Source organism: Globicephala melas, chromosome 11 (assembly GCF_963455315.2).
Source record: "Globicephala melas chromosome 11, mGloMel1.2, whole genome shotgun sequence".
NCBI classification, from domain to species: domain Eukaryota; kingdom Metazoa; phylum Chordata; class Mammalia; order Artiodactyla; family Delphinidae; genus Globicephala; species Globicephala melas.
In genome coordinates this window covers 74,240,392-74,259,351 of record NC_083324.2, presented here as the reverse complement: position 1 = coordinate 74,259,351, position 18,960 = coordinate 74,240,392, and the positions used below count along the sequence as shown (strand labels likewise).

The 18,960-nt window shown below is 38.5% G+C and overlaps 1 protein-coding gene across 4 annotated transcripts in view; it reads right to left on the bottom strand.

Moving 5' to 3' along the window:
- Nucleotides 1-4,743: 4,743 nt before the first annotated feature.
- The window catches only part of SLC25A27 (solute carrier family 25 member 27), a 29,599-nt gene continuing 15,382 nt past the window's right edge, over nt 4,744-18,960 (bottom strand). Inside the window, exons 7-10 of one of the 4 annotated variants that reach the window (XM_030870534.2) lie at nt 15,268-15,360; nt 14,558-14,660; nt 12,628-12,661; nt 4,744-9,450 (exon numbers count right to left, since the gene is read on the bottom strand). In XM_030870534.2, coding sequence (XP_030726394.1) covers nt 12,632-12,661; nt 14,558-14,660; nt 15,268-15,360 — 226 coding nt within the window. In that variant the 3' untranslated portion in view covers nt 4,744-9,450; nt 12,628-12,631. The remainder of the gene's footprint in view (nt 9,451-12,627; nt 12,662-14,557; nt 14,661-15,267; nt 15,361-18,960) is intronic. The other 3 variants (XM_030870535.2, XM_030870537.2, XM_060307583.1) reach the window with 3 other exon arrangements.

Sequence of the window (18,960 nt, the reverse complement as noted above, 5' to 3'; positions counted from 1 at the left end):
TCAATTAGAGTAGGAGGAGCAAATCAAGGAAAGTTATTTATCTGTCCTCTTCTTTCCACATCTGAAAATGGGTTTAAGACACAGACCTTATAGGAAAGTTCTGAAGCATGATTTAAGTACAGTTAACATGTGTGCATTGAATAAATACTTGAGATGCAAAAAACCCCATAAAAAGTCCCTGGTTCTCATCGCAGGATGACATGGACAATGTACTTTTCTAAGTTAGTTTTCTCATCTATAAAAATGGAATTATACCTAACTTTATTATGAAGATTAAATGACACAATATAGATAAAGGTCCCATCACAGCAGGCATATAACAAACTAGTTATTAGTAGTTAAATAAAATAAAAATTTAAAATACTTTCTTAGTTCTACTAAGTTAAAGGTTAAAAAATCTTAAATTAGATTTTTTTAAAATTAGGTTTACTGAGGCATAATTTACATAGAGTAAAACTCATTTTTTAAATTGTGTAGTTTGATGTTTTGACAAATGTACACAATTACATATTTGTATACAGTATACAGTGTGCATTTTTATATAATATAAATGCACATCACCACAAATGTACAAATATATAAAGTTGTAAAGGTATACCATCACAGATAAAATATAAAACATTTGTATTATCCAAATAGTTTCCTAATGCTTCTTTGCAGATTACCCCCTCCCTCCATCATGGGCTCAGTTCCTGGCAACCACAGTCCCTGGCAACGTCTGTCCCTCGTAACAACTGTCCCTATCATTTTGCCTTTTCCCAAATTCATATAAATGGAACCATACAGTTTGTAGCCTCTTGTGTCTACCTCCATCATTTAGCATAATGCCTTTAAATTCATCCATGTTGTTTGTATCAATAGTTTATTTTTATGATTGAATAGTTTTTCACTGTATAGACATACATTTATTTGCTAGATAATGGACTTTCAGATTATTTCCAATTTGGGGTGATTATCCATATAACTGTGTAAACATTCATGTACATGTTTTTGTGTTGACATAAGTTTTCATTTCTCTTGGGTAAATACTAGGAGTAGGATTGCTGGGTCATATAGTAAATCTATGTTAACATTATAAGAAACTGTCAAATTATTTTCCAGAATACCATCATTCTACATTCCCACCAACAACATATAAACTGTTCTGCATCCTCAGCAGCACTGGATATTGTCAGGCTTTTTCATTTTAGCCATTCTTGTCTGTAGTGGTATCTTATTGTGGTTTTAATTTGTAATTTTTAATGTTGTTGAATATTCTTCATGTGTGTCTCTGCCATCATCTGTCTTCCTTGGTAAAGTATCTGATCAACTCCTTTGCCCATTTTTAAAGGTATTGTCACCTTATTTTTGAGTTGTAACAGTTCTTATATATTCCGGATACATGTTTTGTTATCAGATATGTGTTCTGTGTATATTTTCTCTCAGTGTATGGCTTGTAATTTTCTTTTTTTTAAATTAGTTATCCATCTTATACATATCAGTGTATACATGTCAATCCCAATCTCCCAGTTAGTCACACTCCCCCACCACCGCTCTCCCCCCTTGGTGTCCATATGTTTGTTCTCTGCATCTGTGTCTCAATTTCTGCCCTGCAAACCGTTCATCTGTACCATTTTTCTAGGTTCCACATATATGCGTTAATATACGATATTTGTTTTTCTCTTTCGGACATACTTCACTCTGTACGACAGTCTCTAGATTCATCCACGTCTCTACAAATGACCCAATTTCATTCCTTTTTATGGCTGAGTAATATTCCATTGTATATATGTACCACATCTTCTTTATCCATTCCTCTGTCGATGGGCATTTAGGTTGCTTCCGTGACCTGGCTATTGTAAATAGTGCTGCAATGAACATTGGGGTGCATGTGTCTTTTTGAATTATGCTTTTCTCTGGGTATATGCCCAGTAGTGGGATTGCTGAATCATATGGTAATTCTATTTTTAGTTTTTTAAGAAATATCCATACTGTTCTCCATAGTGGCTGTATCAGTTTACATTCCCACCAACAGTGCAAGAGGGTTCCCCTTTTTCCACACCCTCTGCAGCGTTTGTTGTTTGTAGATTTTCTGATGCTGCCCATTCTAACTGCTGTGAGGTGATACCTCATTGTAGTTTTGATTTGCATTCTCTAATAATTAGTGATGTTGAGCAGCTTTTCATGTGCCTCTTGGCCATCTGTATGTCTTCTTTGGAGAAATGTCTATTAAGGTCTTTTTTGGATTGGGTTGTTTGTTTTTTTAATATTGAGCTGCATGAGCTGTTTATATATTTTGGAGATTAATCCTTTGTCCATTGATTCGTGTGCAAATATTTTCTCCCATTTTGAGGGTTGTCTTTTCGTCTTGTTTATAGTTTCCTTTGCTACACAAAAGCTTTTAAGTTTCATTAGGTCCCACTTGTTTATTTTTGTTTTTATTTCCATGACTCTAGGAAGTGGATCAAAAAAGACCTTGCTGTGATTTATGTCAAAGAGTGTTCTTCCTATGTTTTCCTCTAAGAGGTTTATAATGTCTGGTCTTACATTTAGGTCTCTAATCCATTTTGAGTGTATTTTTGTGTATGGTGTTAGGGAGTGTTCTAATTTCATTCTTTTACACGTAGCTGTCCAGTTTTCCCAGCACCACTTACTGAAGAGACTGTCCTTTCTCCATTGTATATCCTTGCCTCCTTTGTCATAGATTAGTTGACCATAGGTGTGTGGGTTTATCTCTGAGCTTTCTATCCTGCTCCATTGATCTACATTTCTGTTTTTGTGCCAGTACCATATTGTTTGATTACTGTAGCTTTGTAGTATCGTCTGAAGTCAGGGAGTCTGATTCCTCCAGCTCCGTTTTTTTCCGTCAAGACTGCTTTAGCTATTCGAGGCCTTTTGTGTCTCCATACAAATTTTAAGATTTTTTGTTCCAGTTCTGTAAAATATGCCATTGGTAGTTTGATAGGGATTGCACTGAATCTGTAGATTGCTTTGGGTAGTATAGTCATTTTCACAATGTTGATTCTGCTATCTGTTTCTATGAATTTGATTATTCTAGGTATCTCATATAAGTAGAATCATATAATACATGCTAATTTGTGTCTGGCTTATTTCACTCAGCATAAAGTTTTCAAGATTTATCCATGTCATAGTGTGTCTCAGAATTTCCTTCCTTTTTTTTTTTTTTTTTTTTTGCGGTACGCGGGCCTCTCTCTGTTGTGGCCTCTCCCGTTGCAGAGCACAGGCTCCGGACGCGCAGGCTCAGCAGCCATGGCTCACGGGCCCAGCCTCTCCACGGCATGTGGGATCTTCCCGGACCGGGGCACGAACCCACGTCCCCTGCATCAGCAGGTGGACTCTCAACCACTGCGCCACTAGGGAAGCCCTTCCTTCCTATTTTAAGGATGAATAATATCCCATTGTATGTATATACCACATTTTATTTACCCATTCATACATTCATCTGTCAGTGGACATTTAGATTGTTTCCACCTTTTGTTTATGTGAAAATGCTCCTATGAACATTGGTGTACAAATATCTGTTCAAGTCCCTGCTCTCAATTTTTTGGGTTATACCTAGACATGGAACTGTTGGATCATATGATAATTCTATGTTTAATTTTTTGAGGAAACCACATACCATCTTGTATAGCAGTTGTGTCATTTTATTTTTTCACCAGCAATGCACAAGGGTTCCAATTTCCCCACATCTTCACCAACACTTGGTGTTTTTTGTGTTTTTAGTAATAGCCATCCTAATGGGTGTAAAGTGGTGCTCATTGATTTTTTTTGCATCTATATTCCTAAGAGATATTGGTCTGTAGTTTTCTTTTTTATAAATGGGTTTAAGTATTTTGGACTGTAAGTAAACAAATGAGAAGTCAAGGATGTCCCGAGGTTTCCTGGCTGCAGTACGAGGCGTGTAGCACAAGAGAGACTTCTGGAAGAAGAGTACATTGTAAAGGGCGGTGAGAAAGGATTGGAACAAAAACTACTGATTTAATATTGTTAATTTTGAGCTCACAAGGACTGTGGGCCATCCTGGTGGAGAGAGAAAGTTGGCAATTGAGAAAACATGAGTAAAGCTGGATAAGTCAGTAAGGACCAGAAACACAGATGATGGTAACATCTACCATCTACTGACTGCCTAGTATGTGTTTGGGAATTACCAGCCCAAGTGTAGTAGCTAAAGTCAGAGAAATGTGTGGCTCCTCCCAGAGAAAGAGTGAACTTTGAGAAGAGGGCCAAGAACAGAACCTTGAAGAACCAAAATTTAAGGACTTGGCAGCAAAGAAACAGCCAATAGAGACTGATGAGGAGAAACAAAAATATAAGTGACAGGAGGGAGTGGTATCATGGTAATCAAAGTAGAATATGATGTCAGAAAAGAAGGGACTAATTTTCCAACGTTTAACTAATGTCAATTTTATTTTCGTCTTTTACCTGTAGCCAGTGAGCATGTCCATCACTGTAACTATTAGTTACCCATCCCTTTTAGTCAGAGCAGAACTGGATTAATAAGGAGAACTGGATTAATAGGGAGTACCCATAAAATAAAATTTATAGCGACAAGGTATAGGTGTTCTTTTTTGCTAATGTATTTCAAGTCTGACATTCTAAATTAAGGTACTTTCTATTTCGATTCTGAAAAGTAAAGATTAACATTTAAAAATCATCTCTAAAATTTGTTATTATCATTTTAACTCAAAAACACACCAGGACAAAACCACACTAGGACAAAACAAAACCCTTCACAACTCATTAGGCATTTTAAAACATTTATTTTAAAAATCAGAATGATGCACTATATTTACTCACATATATTCCTGTTTGTTACCAGTTATTTTCAGCAAACAGACATCTTTAAGCATCTTCATCTGCTTTTATCAAACCTTCAAAGTGGATCCTGCTGCTGTTGACAATCACAGCAGCCTGTTGGGGGTAAAGTATGGGGAGAGAAAAATAATCACATATTCCTCAGGATTCATAAATAATAAAACTCTCGAGTGGGTATAATGTACATACAAATAGTGATATAATTTTCATATACACTCTAAAATGAATAATATAAACTCATCACATATTTATTAACTGTTAATTGACTAACCAAATATTTTGTATGATTTAAAACTATCAAATTCTAGATTTTTGTAGAATAGCTATTAAACTGATGAATACTTATTTAAAATTATAATAATTACATATGTTTAAAGACACAGGTCTTTTGAAAATGCAGTTAAGCACTGCACATGGTAAAGAATCTCTTGAAATTGAGTGTTACTGACCCGACACAATTATTCTGAAGGTAAGAGGAAAACAACATGTGGCTTAATCACGGGTACATAAATGTTTCTTTTTCTTTCCACCCCTAAAAATCTCTGAATTCAACAAATACCTTCTAATTGACTTCTGTGTGAAGTTTCAAAGAGAAACAGAGATGTATTGCGTGACCCTTGCTTGCGAGAGTTCATTTGTATAGGGAGGCAGACACACATCCATGCAGACAGACATCCACAGAAGAAGCAATGGGAGCATGGAGGTGTTGGAGATGTTCAAGTCTTCAGAGATCATTCTAGATGTTAAAGTAGGACTTCCCCAGTGAAGGTGAAGATGAATGGTGGTAGTGACGGGAGGAGAGCTCGGCGGAGAGCACAGAATGAACACTGCCTGGGAAGCAGCCACGTAAAGAGCATCTCCAGAGAAATAAGTGGGGCAATGAATTTGCAAGGTGGTAAGGTGCAGGTACCGAGTAATATGCAAAGCTTAGAAAAATGGGTTGAAGCCAGGTTGAGAGGGTCTTGTATATAGTGTCAAAGATTTTAATTTTTCTTGTGTGTGTGAAGGAGTAATTGAAGGTGAAAGGCAGGGTGACGTGTCCAGGGTTGCCTGAAGGAAGAGAACTCTGCTACTAGGTGAAGGAAGGATTTCCAGCCACATAAAAAGTTTGTATTCTGCTGTAAGGCCTGAATAAAACTTTCCTCATCCTAAAACACAAGGAATTCATTAAATCCAGGAAACAACAAATCCCAATAATTTTTTTCAATCCTATATTTTTTTCACATGACATTCATATAATGGCTCTCTTCAAGTACATGCAAGTTACGATTCTAGAGTTCAGTCACTTCATCTGATAAAGAAGTGGACATCAAGAGAAGAGAAGTGAAGGGACTTGATCATAGTTATACTACTTTATCAGGAGGAGAACCCAAAATAGGATAAAGGTTTTGAGAATCCATGTTCAGCCTTTCCTCCACATTACCTGGCATTCAATAATAATATATATTTGTTTGGTAATCATTTTTAAAGAGGTCTGATTTAATTGGGGAGAAGAGAATCAAATATTTTCACCTTCAATGTTTTTAACCACCAAGTATTAAACATTTTCCAATGGAGGTCCTGAGGGAATCTGTTTTCATTAACAGAAAAGGACATGTATAACTATTTCAATTGTACATAAATGGTTATACTTAAAAATTTGAAGATGACAGAAAAGTAATTTTTTTTTACACTTAAAACCTCCCTGAATCTGTTTCCTTCCTTTTTTTCTTGGCAAAGTGAAAGAAATTTCAGACTAGTCTTATGATAGGTACAGATCTTAAAATAATGAAGCCAAAATTAATTGATTCACATCATATGTAACTTTTGTTGAGTACCTAATAGCAAAGAAATGCTACTAATGAGAGTAGAGATTTATATAAAAACAAGACAGTCCTACCTCTAGTGGCTTATAATTAAATAGGATTTGGAGCACTTGATAAAGACACATTATTCTTCACTAAAAGTGAATTTAAGAAATGTTATCTCTTTATTTAGATAGATATGCTAATTCACTTATACATATAAAAAACAAAGGACTGTATATAATTAAAAATAAGAACATGTATATTTTTCAGTGAGAAAAAAAAATCATTTGTGAAGAGAAAAAATGGGGAAGCTAAGCAAAGGAAGCTCAGAGGTTAAGTATTATCAATACTGAGCTGAAGATAAATACCACCAACAGTTGTATTATAAGAAAGTGGGCTGAAATGGCTGTCTTTCAGTATGGACACAAAATTACTGAAATTTTATTTCTTTTTACTTACTGTGGGTTATTTGGGAGAGGAACAAGATGATTTCAAGTTGGTAAAATGAAGCGAAGTTCCAAGATACATTAATGAAAATGATTTCACTGGAAAAGTATAACTGTGATAGGATATATGTGTTGGATCTACAGGATTTGGTCAGATTCTGGAGGGTCTCTATGTTTTAGCTAAAGTATGGTGACTCCATTCTAAAATGTATGCTAAAGGCAATTCAAATTCATTTAACATGTCTAAGACAGGAAATGCCATAAAGAAAAAATCTGTTTTTGGAAGATTCAATAGCACTGGGCTGGGATGTTGTGAAGATAACATAAGGCATTTACTTGGTACCTAATCAGGGTACAATAACTGTCAGTTGTAATAATAAGTAAGAGATCTGTATCTTTATCCTGGCTCTGCTACTACGTAAGTTATGAGCATGAACAACTCTACTTCTCTAGGCCTCTGTTTCCTAACTTAGACAATGGAAGAATTAAACCAGACCATCCTAAGGAGTCATTTCCAGTTAAAAAAAACCAATTATTCATGTTGAATCCAGACACCAAGGAATAGTCTCACTATGTAAGCAATGTTTTTACCTCAAGCCCCTCAAAGAATAAAGCTAAATAAAGTTTTTCAGGGTCCAGTTTGCGTATAATTATTTTGATCCAATATTTACTTGATTTAAAAATGTATAAAATACACACAAAAAACAAAGTTTCCTAAAGCGGTTCTAATACAGAACACTTGAGAACCTAAGTACATAATATTATTTTAAATATATTTAACAACTCAATTCATACAGACTGACAAATGCAATGGAAAAGTAGACCACCGGAAGATTTTAAGAGATTAAACTTCACATTCTGTAAATTCTACAAAAACAATAAACCACTGCATATTAGTACATCACATTAAAATATATTTTAAAGCATACTTCCCCTCTTAAATGGCAGTGATTATACATCAGTGCAACCACAGGGTACTTGTAAACTTTTTTCTGTTCCACATCATTCATGCCCATGATAAATCCTGTTTGGTCAGCTCCACGGTCTTTCTTGGGTCTGAGCTTTTGGGGTTTTCCTATTTTGACAGTTACAGCCTCTACCCATAACTGTAGCCATCCATCCAGAAATGCACACTGTCTGAGGTTGCGGGGAACAGGTGGTATAGAGGTGAATCTGAAGAAATCTCTCACCTTTCTAAGAAAAGGGATGTGATTAGTGATTGGAGACAAAACTGTACACCATAAGCAGTTTATACTTATCACTTTTTAGGCAGGAGGCTTTGTCAAATTGAATAAGATTCAGGCTAGAGACAGCTTTAGTGTGATTTCTGAGTTCTCTCTCTCTAGGACCCTAAGCGTTAGGGAAGGGGAGATTAAGAAAGGATTTATGTCGACTGACTTCATCTTAGCTTTGCTGTTAACGTGCCACTGAGAGGCTGATGATAACAGATGTTTCTTTATTAAAAGGACCTGTCCACTCGAGCTTTAATCAAATAAACTGCGTTTTTCATATATTGAGATTCTTGAGAGCTAGTGACAAATTCAAGCTGGAATGGGATATGTCACAAAGCAAAGACTCTTTTCTGTTTTCATCAAGATGTGGTCGGTGGCTGTCAGGAAGTCCTTAGCCTGTGTGCTGGCGAGTTAACCAGTGAACACAGATCAACTAACGACAGGGCACTGACGGAAAACGGCTTCTTCCCTTGAGATCCAAACATCATCTCAACTTGATTTTTTTTCATCCTCCTGGCAAGAAAAGGTACATCAACTTCCTTCAACACTAGGGAAATCTCAAACTGTTTATTCATTCACCTCCCTTTAATTTAAAGTATGCACACTTTAATGGCAACAGAAAAGTGAATTATCAAATTTCAGTCGTAAATACTGACACGACAGGTTAAATACGTTCCGTGGTCATTATGTACGTATGTATTTTTCCACATTACTGTTGTCTGCTTCAGGTCTAAGATGCTGTCTCCCTTCTGGCATTTCCTCCTCTAAGCAAGCTCTTCAGCATAGAATAGCATCTCGAAGGTCGAATCTTCTTGCTCAAGGTAAGTGGTCGGGATTTGACTCTTCCTTAGAAAACACTGGGCTGGGTCTCATTGGGAGGCCTTGTGTGATCCAATCAGATTGCTTTTGAACAAAAAGAGGAGTCAAAGAGAACTTGGGTTTCCAGATAAAAATAAAGTGCTGCCCCCTATAAATCACAGTCTCTGTGGAGTAAGGTGTCTTCCTAAAGAGGTGGAAATAATAGGGGGTGTATGTTGCAGATGCCCGCGTTTCAATGATAATGAACACTGTATCTTTAAGGGCTGCATCTTTAAGGGCTTAAAATGGACTGACTCCACTCATCTCTCTGATTTTTTCATAAGTAAGCCAGAACACCAGTGACCAAGGGGTCTGAAAGATTAATCAAAGAAGTTAGTGCATATTTCAAAGCAATTATAAATCTTCTACACATATGCATACACATCTTTGAATGATGAACTCATTTTGAATCCACTTAGGCTGAAAACAAGTATTTTGGTATTTCACCTTTGTAGAGCACCTCATAATTTACAAAGCATTTTCATGTCTTATTTCTCACAGATTTCTCTGAACCATTTACAATGGAAAGGAAAGGTACTGATATCCCTATTTTACACATGAGGACACTAAGACTTAGCAATCAGATGCCTGTTAGCACGTTGTGGAGCTAGACCATGGGCTTCTGGCTTCCATTCCAGGGTTCCTTTTACTGACTGTTACTGGATAAAAGGCTAGGGCTCAGCGTGCCTGAATTCTAGGCTGGGCTCCTTGCCTCTACGTGTAGTTTACATGTGGAGCATGACAAGGGGGCACTCAAGAACTTGAAAGTGAAGATGAAAGATTATCCTTTGAGAGTTAGGTCATAAAACCAACACCTGGTGTATCACCTAATAAATATAAAAATTCACATTAAATGGAGAAAAGGGCTTTTAACTCAGAAAGAACTGACTATGAAGGTGTAAATGTGCCAAAAGGAATTATAAGGGAATGAGGATTGTTCAGTAACAGAAGATAAAAACGCTAAAGACACAGAGGGAAAATCACAGAGGAAACACTGGAAGCAGCCATCAGAGAAAGTGTGTCTCGGATCCAGTTCTCATCTGGTTTGGTTGATAGGTTATGGGTAATATTGATCAGAGAGGAACTCTGATCACATTAGAGTGGAGAAATAAGCTTAAGCAATTAGAATGTAAACTGTATTTGGTTAGAAAGTTTGTAAAGCGATATTTATGTCATTCGTGTTTGGAAATATTGAGCAAGTTATACTGGTAGACTGAGAATATAATAGTGGATTTAGGAGAAGACATCTTAGTGAAATGTACGAAGACAAAGACAAAATAAAGAAGTTGTGACGAAACCACAGTCTTGTGACAATAAAAATGAAGTGAGCCAAGGATATGACTGCAATTGGATCTAGAAGCAGAGGTCTTAGTTAAGAATGGACTAGGCAATCATTCCTACTTGCTCTGGTAATCAGACTTCTTCATAGCACCCAAACTATATGCAAATGAAATAAATATTCATCAGGGATTGAGCAAAGCGAGGTCATATTTTCTCTAACTAGTGGAAGGAACTGGGATTGGGTTTAGCTGGGTTTTGAAGAGGAGTTAGAGGAAGATCATATAGCCAAGTAGCACGCATAGTATATAAACGGGATATACTGAGACTCTTCGTAGACGCGCGTGTGGCCAGGACATGCTTTTACTTGTTTTTTCCTCACTGGCATAGTTGTACCACCGAAAATAATCCAAGTGTATGTGAACCCATGTTGTCGTAACTGCTGGGAAAAAAAAGTTTTTCTCCATTCCTATTACTGTGGGGCTTAACACATAAGTGCTCTTGGGTGTATCTTTTTCAATATTAAGTTCACAAATAAGCTCTTCCTGTTATTGTTCTGTGTTCAGCAAGCAACCTTCTGAGTATAACTTGGCTCCCATATAGCTTGAAGTTAGCTGTCCAGAGGACTTCAGCATCTGGATCACTGGCCAAGTGTATTTCTCAGTGTGGCTGAGCCAACGTTGTGGTCCAGTCATCGGTTTCAATGAGCTGGGCTGAAGGGTATCTGTATGTGCAAGGCCAGTTTACTCGGAAGTGCTCAGGAGTTAGGCTTCTAAGCTCAGGGTTCTGCACTGTGATAGATCAAGGCAGTGCCACCCTGGTCATCTTTGGTGCTAATCCAGCCTGTCTCTGGTAACATTTCTCCATCACCACGACCTGTCTCTTTTCTTTTAAAACTTCTATAATGAGCTGTAGGATCTTGAGAAATTCAGTATACTGTCTTAGTTAGGAGCATGGGTTTAGTTAGAGTTGAACAGACTTGCAGTTAATTCCCAGCTCAGCCATATACTAGCTACATGAACTTGAGCGAGTTTCTTCTATAATCTGAGCCATGTTTTTCTAATCTGAAAAAGGAGGGTAACCCCACCTGTTCTACTAGGTTCTTGTAAGACTTAAAAAAATAATTAATGTGTGCAAAGAGCTTAGCACAGAGCTTGTCATATATTAAGCACTCATTTTTGGGGTCATTTATACTTCGTGAGTCTCATGTATAAAGAGAATGGGTCAGATCAGCTGGTCTCAGCGCTCCTTTGTACGTGATATTCTCCCTGCCCCTCACTTCTCCTGACCGATTTTGTTTTTCATCAGTGGTCTCCCCCGTCCTCACAGTCTCTCACACTAGAAACATCAAAGTCCCATTTCCTTCTCTCTCTCCCTCCCTTTCTCCATCTGATCATTTACTAAGTCTTGTGGAGTCAAGCACAAATGTTCCTGGAATCCATCTCCTCTCCATTTCTACAATCATCTCCTGGCTAGACCACTGCCGAAACGCCCTTTCTTGCGTTCTAGCTTTCAGTGTAGCTTTGACATTGCTGCCACAGTAGTCTTGTCCCCAAGCAAATCTTAGCACATGGCTTCCATGTTCAAACAGATGCTTGCTACCTGCAGAGTTTCACCTAAACTATTGAACTTGCCCCCCAAGATCTTTCTCAGCCTGGTCCCTAAGTGCTCCTCTAGCGTTCCCTCCCACCACCTGCCCGCTGAGGACCTACTGTCCAGCCGCACGGAATTTTCTGCAGTTCACCAGACATGACTTGGTGCCCCTGCTCATGTGGCCCCCTCATGCTTTTCTTGACCTACTGATCAAGAAAACACCTACTGATCCTTCAAAGCTCAGATCAAATATCACCTCTGGGAAGCCTTCTGGGACTTCCCAAAGAGTTCAAGCCATTTTACTCCACTACCTGCGTTCTCCTCTTTTGTTCACAGCACTGGTAGCCTCTTTAGTAAGACTATGTCCTCTGGAGTCGGACTGCCTGGGTTTGAGTCCCTGCCTCCACAGTTACTAACCACCCGGACCAGTCAAGTTATTCAGACACTTTACGCTATCGTTTCCTCCTCTATAGAAGAGAGAGATGATAGTAACCTACTAAATAGATAGTTGGGAGAATTCAGTGAGTTAATCTGAGAGCATGGTTAGCATAGCACTGGCCATATACCAAGTGATTTAGGAATATTAGCTTCATAATTTCTGTAATTTTAACTACTTACGTGTCTATCTTCTCCCATCACATTGTACGCTCCTCTAGCGCAAAAAAAAAAAAAAAAATAAACATCTTATTTCTTGGTGTTACCAGCACTTGTAATAGTGCCTGGTTCATGCAGGCCAAGTCAATATCTTCCTTTCCATTAAATAGCCACAGATTTGAGATAACTTCAAGGTACAATCAAGACAATCAAAATTGTATTTCACAATTTAGGTATGCTTTTGTATCAGATATTGCCAAGGGCTTTGGCTATTAATTTCATGTTAATAGATAGATACCTACTACCCTTGGTGCTGTCATTTATCCCCAAAGCTTCAGTTATTATCTGTGTGTAGACAGTGCTCAAATCTCAATCTCCATCCTCATGATTCTAAGATCCAGGCCAATATATTAAGCTAGTCATCTAGACGTCTCTTCTTAGATGACCTATGAGTATCCCAAACTTACCATATCCAAACTAAACTTGTCATTCTACCACAAAATCTTCTTCCCTGCAAATGGTCCCCATTTTAGGAAATTATATCACTGTTTGCTCAGGGCAGGAATCTGGGAATGAAGCCCGACTTTTCCTTGCCTTCTCCAACCATTTCCCCATCCAGTCGTGTTCTTTTTTAGCTCCTTTCTAAATATTTTAAAATTCTATCTTCTTCTGTCCCCACTGCTATATTCCAGTCCAAGTTATCATTATCTGTCATCTGTCACTACTCCTGGTCTTTCCTCAACCCACATGGCAGCCAGAATGGTCTTGCTACAAGTGCACACGTCATCAAGCCAATGCCCCTCACTCTCAGGGGTCCTGTGGCCCTTCCTGATCTGGCCCCTGCCTGTCTCTGGCCTCACCCTGTGCTGCTCTCCTCCACGTCTCCATGCCTTGGACAGCTGGGTTTTCTTCAGTTCTTTGAACGTGTCATATTCTTTGTCCACTCCATCTAGTTCCTCCATCTAGAATGTTCTTTTCTGCCCTTTTGACCTGGCAAAGTCCTACTCATTCTTCACATCTCAATTCAGAAGTCCATTCTCCAAGGAGGTTTTCTTAATCTCCCAGGCTGTCCTTACTTGCTACATATATTCTGATAGCACCAGGGATCCCCACCCCATGGCCCCGACTCTTCCACTCATTGCTGCTGGTTTCTTACTCAGTGTTTGTCCTGACCTGGACTGGAAGCTCCCGACCTAGACTGGAAGCTCCAGCAGTGGAGCAGGGGCTGAGACTCTTAGGTTCATCCCAAAGCCAGGCATTGAGTACAGGGCTTTGCATGGAGTAGGTGCTCAGTTAATATTATTATATCATATTGTGTAAAGTATTGATTGTTTGAATTTCTAAACCCATAACTCATCCATTCTTTCAAATATGTTCAAACTTACCAAATACTTGAGTACCTTGTTTTTATTATATTTGTTATGTTACTTCCATAAGTCTATCTAATTCTACATCTTAGTTCACTTCAATAAAAAATAGCATCTAGACCAAATAAAAATTATATAATGTTTTCTTGCTAAGCAGAGCTTTGTGGTGATAAGTATTAATGGGTAATGCAACATTTATCATCAAAGTAACTAATTTTGTTTGAAACAGTAACATTTTGATAGGAATGGTCTCTAGTAATGAAATCTGTATACCTGTCTCAAAGTATAATATTTTGGCTAAATAGCAAAAGGCTTTACATTTCAGAACAATCTATCCACTGGCTTTCTAACAACATAATATCAACCTATTCATTTCTGATGTAACTGAATTATTTTACCTTAATCTACCAAGGGACTTGGAGGTAAAAGAAAATGAAAAGAGATGTAGAAAAGAAAGAAAGAACCATGATTGGGGGCAGAACCATGCCAAAAGCCAGAAGAGAAAAGGAAAATATTTAGAAAGGAAAAGTGATTTAAGAATCAATATAAAGAAAACAAAAACAAAGGCAGGAAAAACCTAACTTTACCATTCGCAGCCAGGAGGGTAAAAAGCCTTTATAGAGACTCATGAATCCTTCTCCTTGAACAGCCTGAATCAAGCAGTCAGTTGATGATTTATACAGAAGGCCCCTAAAAAGGAAAGAAGACAATTTTGTTAAATTTCTTATGTGTAAATAGATGTATAAATAGAATGTTTAAATGGTCTAAGAAAAGTTACTTAACTATTTTCTGCTAGCTTAGAAAAAATAATATTGGTGGTTCTTTATATAGAGAGCACCTCTTTTGGGTTTAAAGATATTTTCAAGGTTGAGTTCCCTGATTCACCCCATCCTTGGTCTGATAACTTAGAATTCACTCCACCCGATCTCTTCCAGAGAGAACATACTGTTTTATATCAGGTCAAATTACCCATGTTACCTCTAAGTCCTAAGCTTCTGAAGGAAGTGCTCTGGAAATTCTCAGCAGAGTATATTTTCAAAAACTCTTTGAAAACAACAAGGTCATAATAAACACCTTGCGTCTAAATAACATGATGGGTAAATCAGCTTATTTCCCCAAAGGCACAGTACTTTTCCATCAGACACAAAGCAGGTAACTGCATAAAAACAACTTCCCGGTTGAACACATGTAAACACAAAAATACATTTCCATCAAGAATAAATACAGGGAAGGGTCTTTAAAGAACAATATTATTACAGACATTCAGATCCATGGATACTGAAGACTTTCTGTCTACCTTCCTTGTTTATCTCGCGGTTGGTTCATTATTCGGCTTTTGATGACATCAGCGGGTGTTCCCAGAATAGAAGCTACCAGTCCAGAACATAAACTATAGATACAAATAAATGAAATCGAAAGATAATATGTAGCAGTTTCTAAATTTTAAGGAAAGGGGATTGATATTTAGAAAGAATGGAATAATAAATCTAGTACTATAATATTCTTCGTAATAATGCTGTTTTAGCTTAAAATCAATGATAAATTAATTCATTAAAGAGGTAGAAAAAAAGAAGAATCTCCAGTCAACAAATATACATTGAACATCTGCTGTAGGCAGGCACTCTTGTAGGCAGTAAACAGGACAGATAAGATCCTGTCCTCAAGGCACTTACTTGGGAGAGGCAGAGGAGAAATGAATAATTTCAGATGTGGTTAGTGCTATGAAAAAAATAAAATGAGATCACATGATAGGGAGTAACTGGGTAACAGGCAGTCATGGAAAGGCTGGTGGGTGACGGCAGGTCTTGACATAGATGCTTCCTTCTTACCAGCTAGATGGGAGACTAAAGAAGCAGGCAGAGAAGGCTAATTTAAGGAGTCTGATTTATTCTCAATGCGAAGGGAAGTCATTGAAAGGATCGTAAGTGGGGGAATCACATAATTTGGTTCATAATTACCCCCTCTTGAGAAAGGCTTCTGGTCAGTTACTCAAGACAGACAAAATGGATGTGGCCAACCCACTACAGAGTAAATCAAGATTCTGTAAATGAGTGACTGAACAGTGCAGAGACCACCATCAGTTCATTATGAGTGTGGGCAGGAGCGAGGCAATACAGGAACATTATTGACATCCCATAACCCGAGGACCCATTAACTGCTGTAAACTTTTCCAGGAGAAACACAGATGACGAGAAGGGGGAGTGGCTATCCTGAACCACAGGAAATGGAAGGCCCAGGACCCAGGAGGTGGCAGCTAAGTCCACAGACTGGGATCGGGGGGTCAGACTGGGCTAATGGAAAGCTAGAAAGAAAAACTGTGGAAAACTTTTATGTCCTTCTGGAACATCAAGTACCTCCCAGAGATAAGGATCCCTGAGTTCCATGCCAAGCAAGGCCTCTGAAGTGTCTGAAGGCTCTGTGGCAGGGCGGCTGAAGCTGCATTAGGAATCTTCACACTGTATTGCTCTAACCTGCTGCAGCAGGAAGTCCCCAAGCTCTTTATGACTCTTGCAGGTCAGAACTGATTGTTCAAAGTAGAAACTCACTTCAGGAATTCTTGAATTCAAGAGAAGGAGCGCATATGACCTATTTACATCTTCCAGCAAATGACCCGACCGTGCATGTAACTTTTCTTGGGCCTCTGTCCACATGAAAGGCATTGCCTATGTGGAAAGAACTTACTGTTTCACCATATATATCCCAGGAGGTGTAGACTGCTGCTCTTTTAACATTCTTTCCTATTTGTTCAGATACTTTGCAAGTCCAAGTTTAATATCATTTATTTTAATATACCTTCACGTTTTTACATAGAAATGTCTCAACTAACACAAAATTCACCTACGTTCTAAAACTTAGGTCTACTAGAAACAGCATACAAGATCAATCAAGAGGTAAGGAAAAAAAAAAAAAAGAGGTAAGGAAGAACAAAGAAATAGGATAGAAAAAGGTACACAATTTCCCCCTCTTGGCTCAAAAGATTGGAGGGAAACGCTACATTTTTACTCGTCCATTTGCTTCAGAGAGGCTGGGTGCCAGCTCTGCTTCACACATAAGAGCCAAGAGTAGAAACGACTTCTACCAGAGTGTTAATATTATTAATAAATTCTATTTTTTAAATGTAGGTAGCCCTCATTAATTAGTAGTCACTAACTAATTAATTTACTATTAAAGGATTTATTTTTACCTGTATAATAACCACATCAAGAACGCCCTTTGGCAACTGTCACTCCATGTGGCACACAGAGACCTTAGGGGCAGCTGCCAGTGGTCTGCCTCATCCCCTTATCAAATTGTTTTGAGGAGGTAGTGTGATCTGGCTAGGCTCCTTTAAAAAAAATATATTGAAAGAGAGCAAACAGTATATTAAGGAGGCCTCAGGTAAGATGGTCAAAATGAGGAGAGGAGTAAAAGGAACGTCAGTTTCATCAAGCTACTTGGCATGAACATTGCTGCTTTTTGCTACTGACCTTTATCACTCCTTGCTAGTAACACCCCAAAGTGAGGCCCAGGACATGGCTAAAGTGATAATGGACCGAGAGTGACTGGGTAAGTCTTCTGTTCTCTCTAGGAGACCAGATGGCCATCTGCAAGGCTAGTTTGTAACAGTCCATCAGCACTCATGCTCATCTGTGATCATCACACAGTGTAAGCTAACCTTTTGCACAGTTTTACCTCTCAGTAGCCTCGTGATTTAAAAAGAGGGAAGAGGGAATTTTTTTGGCTTTTCTGTTCTGTATAATTGCCTGAATTAATTCAACACCCCAGCTTTCTGCTGCATCCCGTAGTAACGTACTTTGCCACCTGCCTCCCCACCTCCCTAAAATCCTAGCCACAGTCTTCTGCTCCTCCTCCCTCACCCCAGAACTTCATTTTACTTACACTATTGTTTTTAATTGTGGTAAAATATACATAACATACAATTTACCGTTTTAGCCATTTCTGAGCCCATGGTTCAGTGCTTGCACCACTTTTACTCCTCTTCTTCGTACCAGATTCCTCTCCCTCAGATGCTGACGGCTCGTATCAATCTCTCGACTGCACGGCTGCAATCCCCTTCGAACCTCCACGATCGCTCATTTTACCCTGTGACACAGCCTGCAGAACTTCCAGATCGCACAGCAGTTTACCTACTTAGCTGTGAGTCTGTGGTTAGCGACTTTCAAGCTGCCTCACGTACCCACAGACTCCCACCAACCCAGTTAAAAACCTGATCCAGTGTATGGAGCTCAAGAAGGAACCAAGTACCAGTCACCCCATTTTCTCAAAACCTGACCTAGAGTAAGTAAGACGAAGTTATTTCAGATTAGGGCTGGAACACAGTGATGGGAAATCCTATGTCTTTCCAAAAAAGACAGATCCATTAGGTAGAGTCGGGTCCGTCAGGCAGATTTACACCTGCTGGGAAATTCTTGAATCTTAGGTTAGAAGTGTGGCATTTTGAAGACCATTTGGGTAGAAAGACAATGAAAAAGAAACAAGAGGTAACATCACCGTGGGACTGTTAGAACTGAATATACTGCTCCGAGAATAGATCATAACACTGAACAGACAAGCCTCTTGAAAGACAAGAGTATCTCTCAAGATGATATGGGTAGAATGATTGACTGGGTAGAAACTGGGGAAGAGTCTCACAAGCAGAGCGAACAGCATGGACAAAGATAGTGAAGGGAAGACTGTAAGGGTGGGTACAGATATCCTAAGGATGTTTATAGGACAGAGGCCTAAAATCCTCAGTCTTCTCTGTGAAAGAGGTGGCTGGACTACTGGCTACAGAAAATATGGTGTCGCTTGTGAACACACCTGGAGGAAAGTTCGGAATGTGAAAGAAAGCTGAGCAAAGACAGAAAGATTGCCCTAGCGGCACTAAAGATAACACTTACTTTAAAAGAGGAAGAAAAAAAAAAAAAAAGAGGAAGAACGAAGAAAAACTACTCTAGGAATATTAAGGTGACCCTGAAATTTGGAACCGTTTATATCTATGTCTATCTGT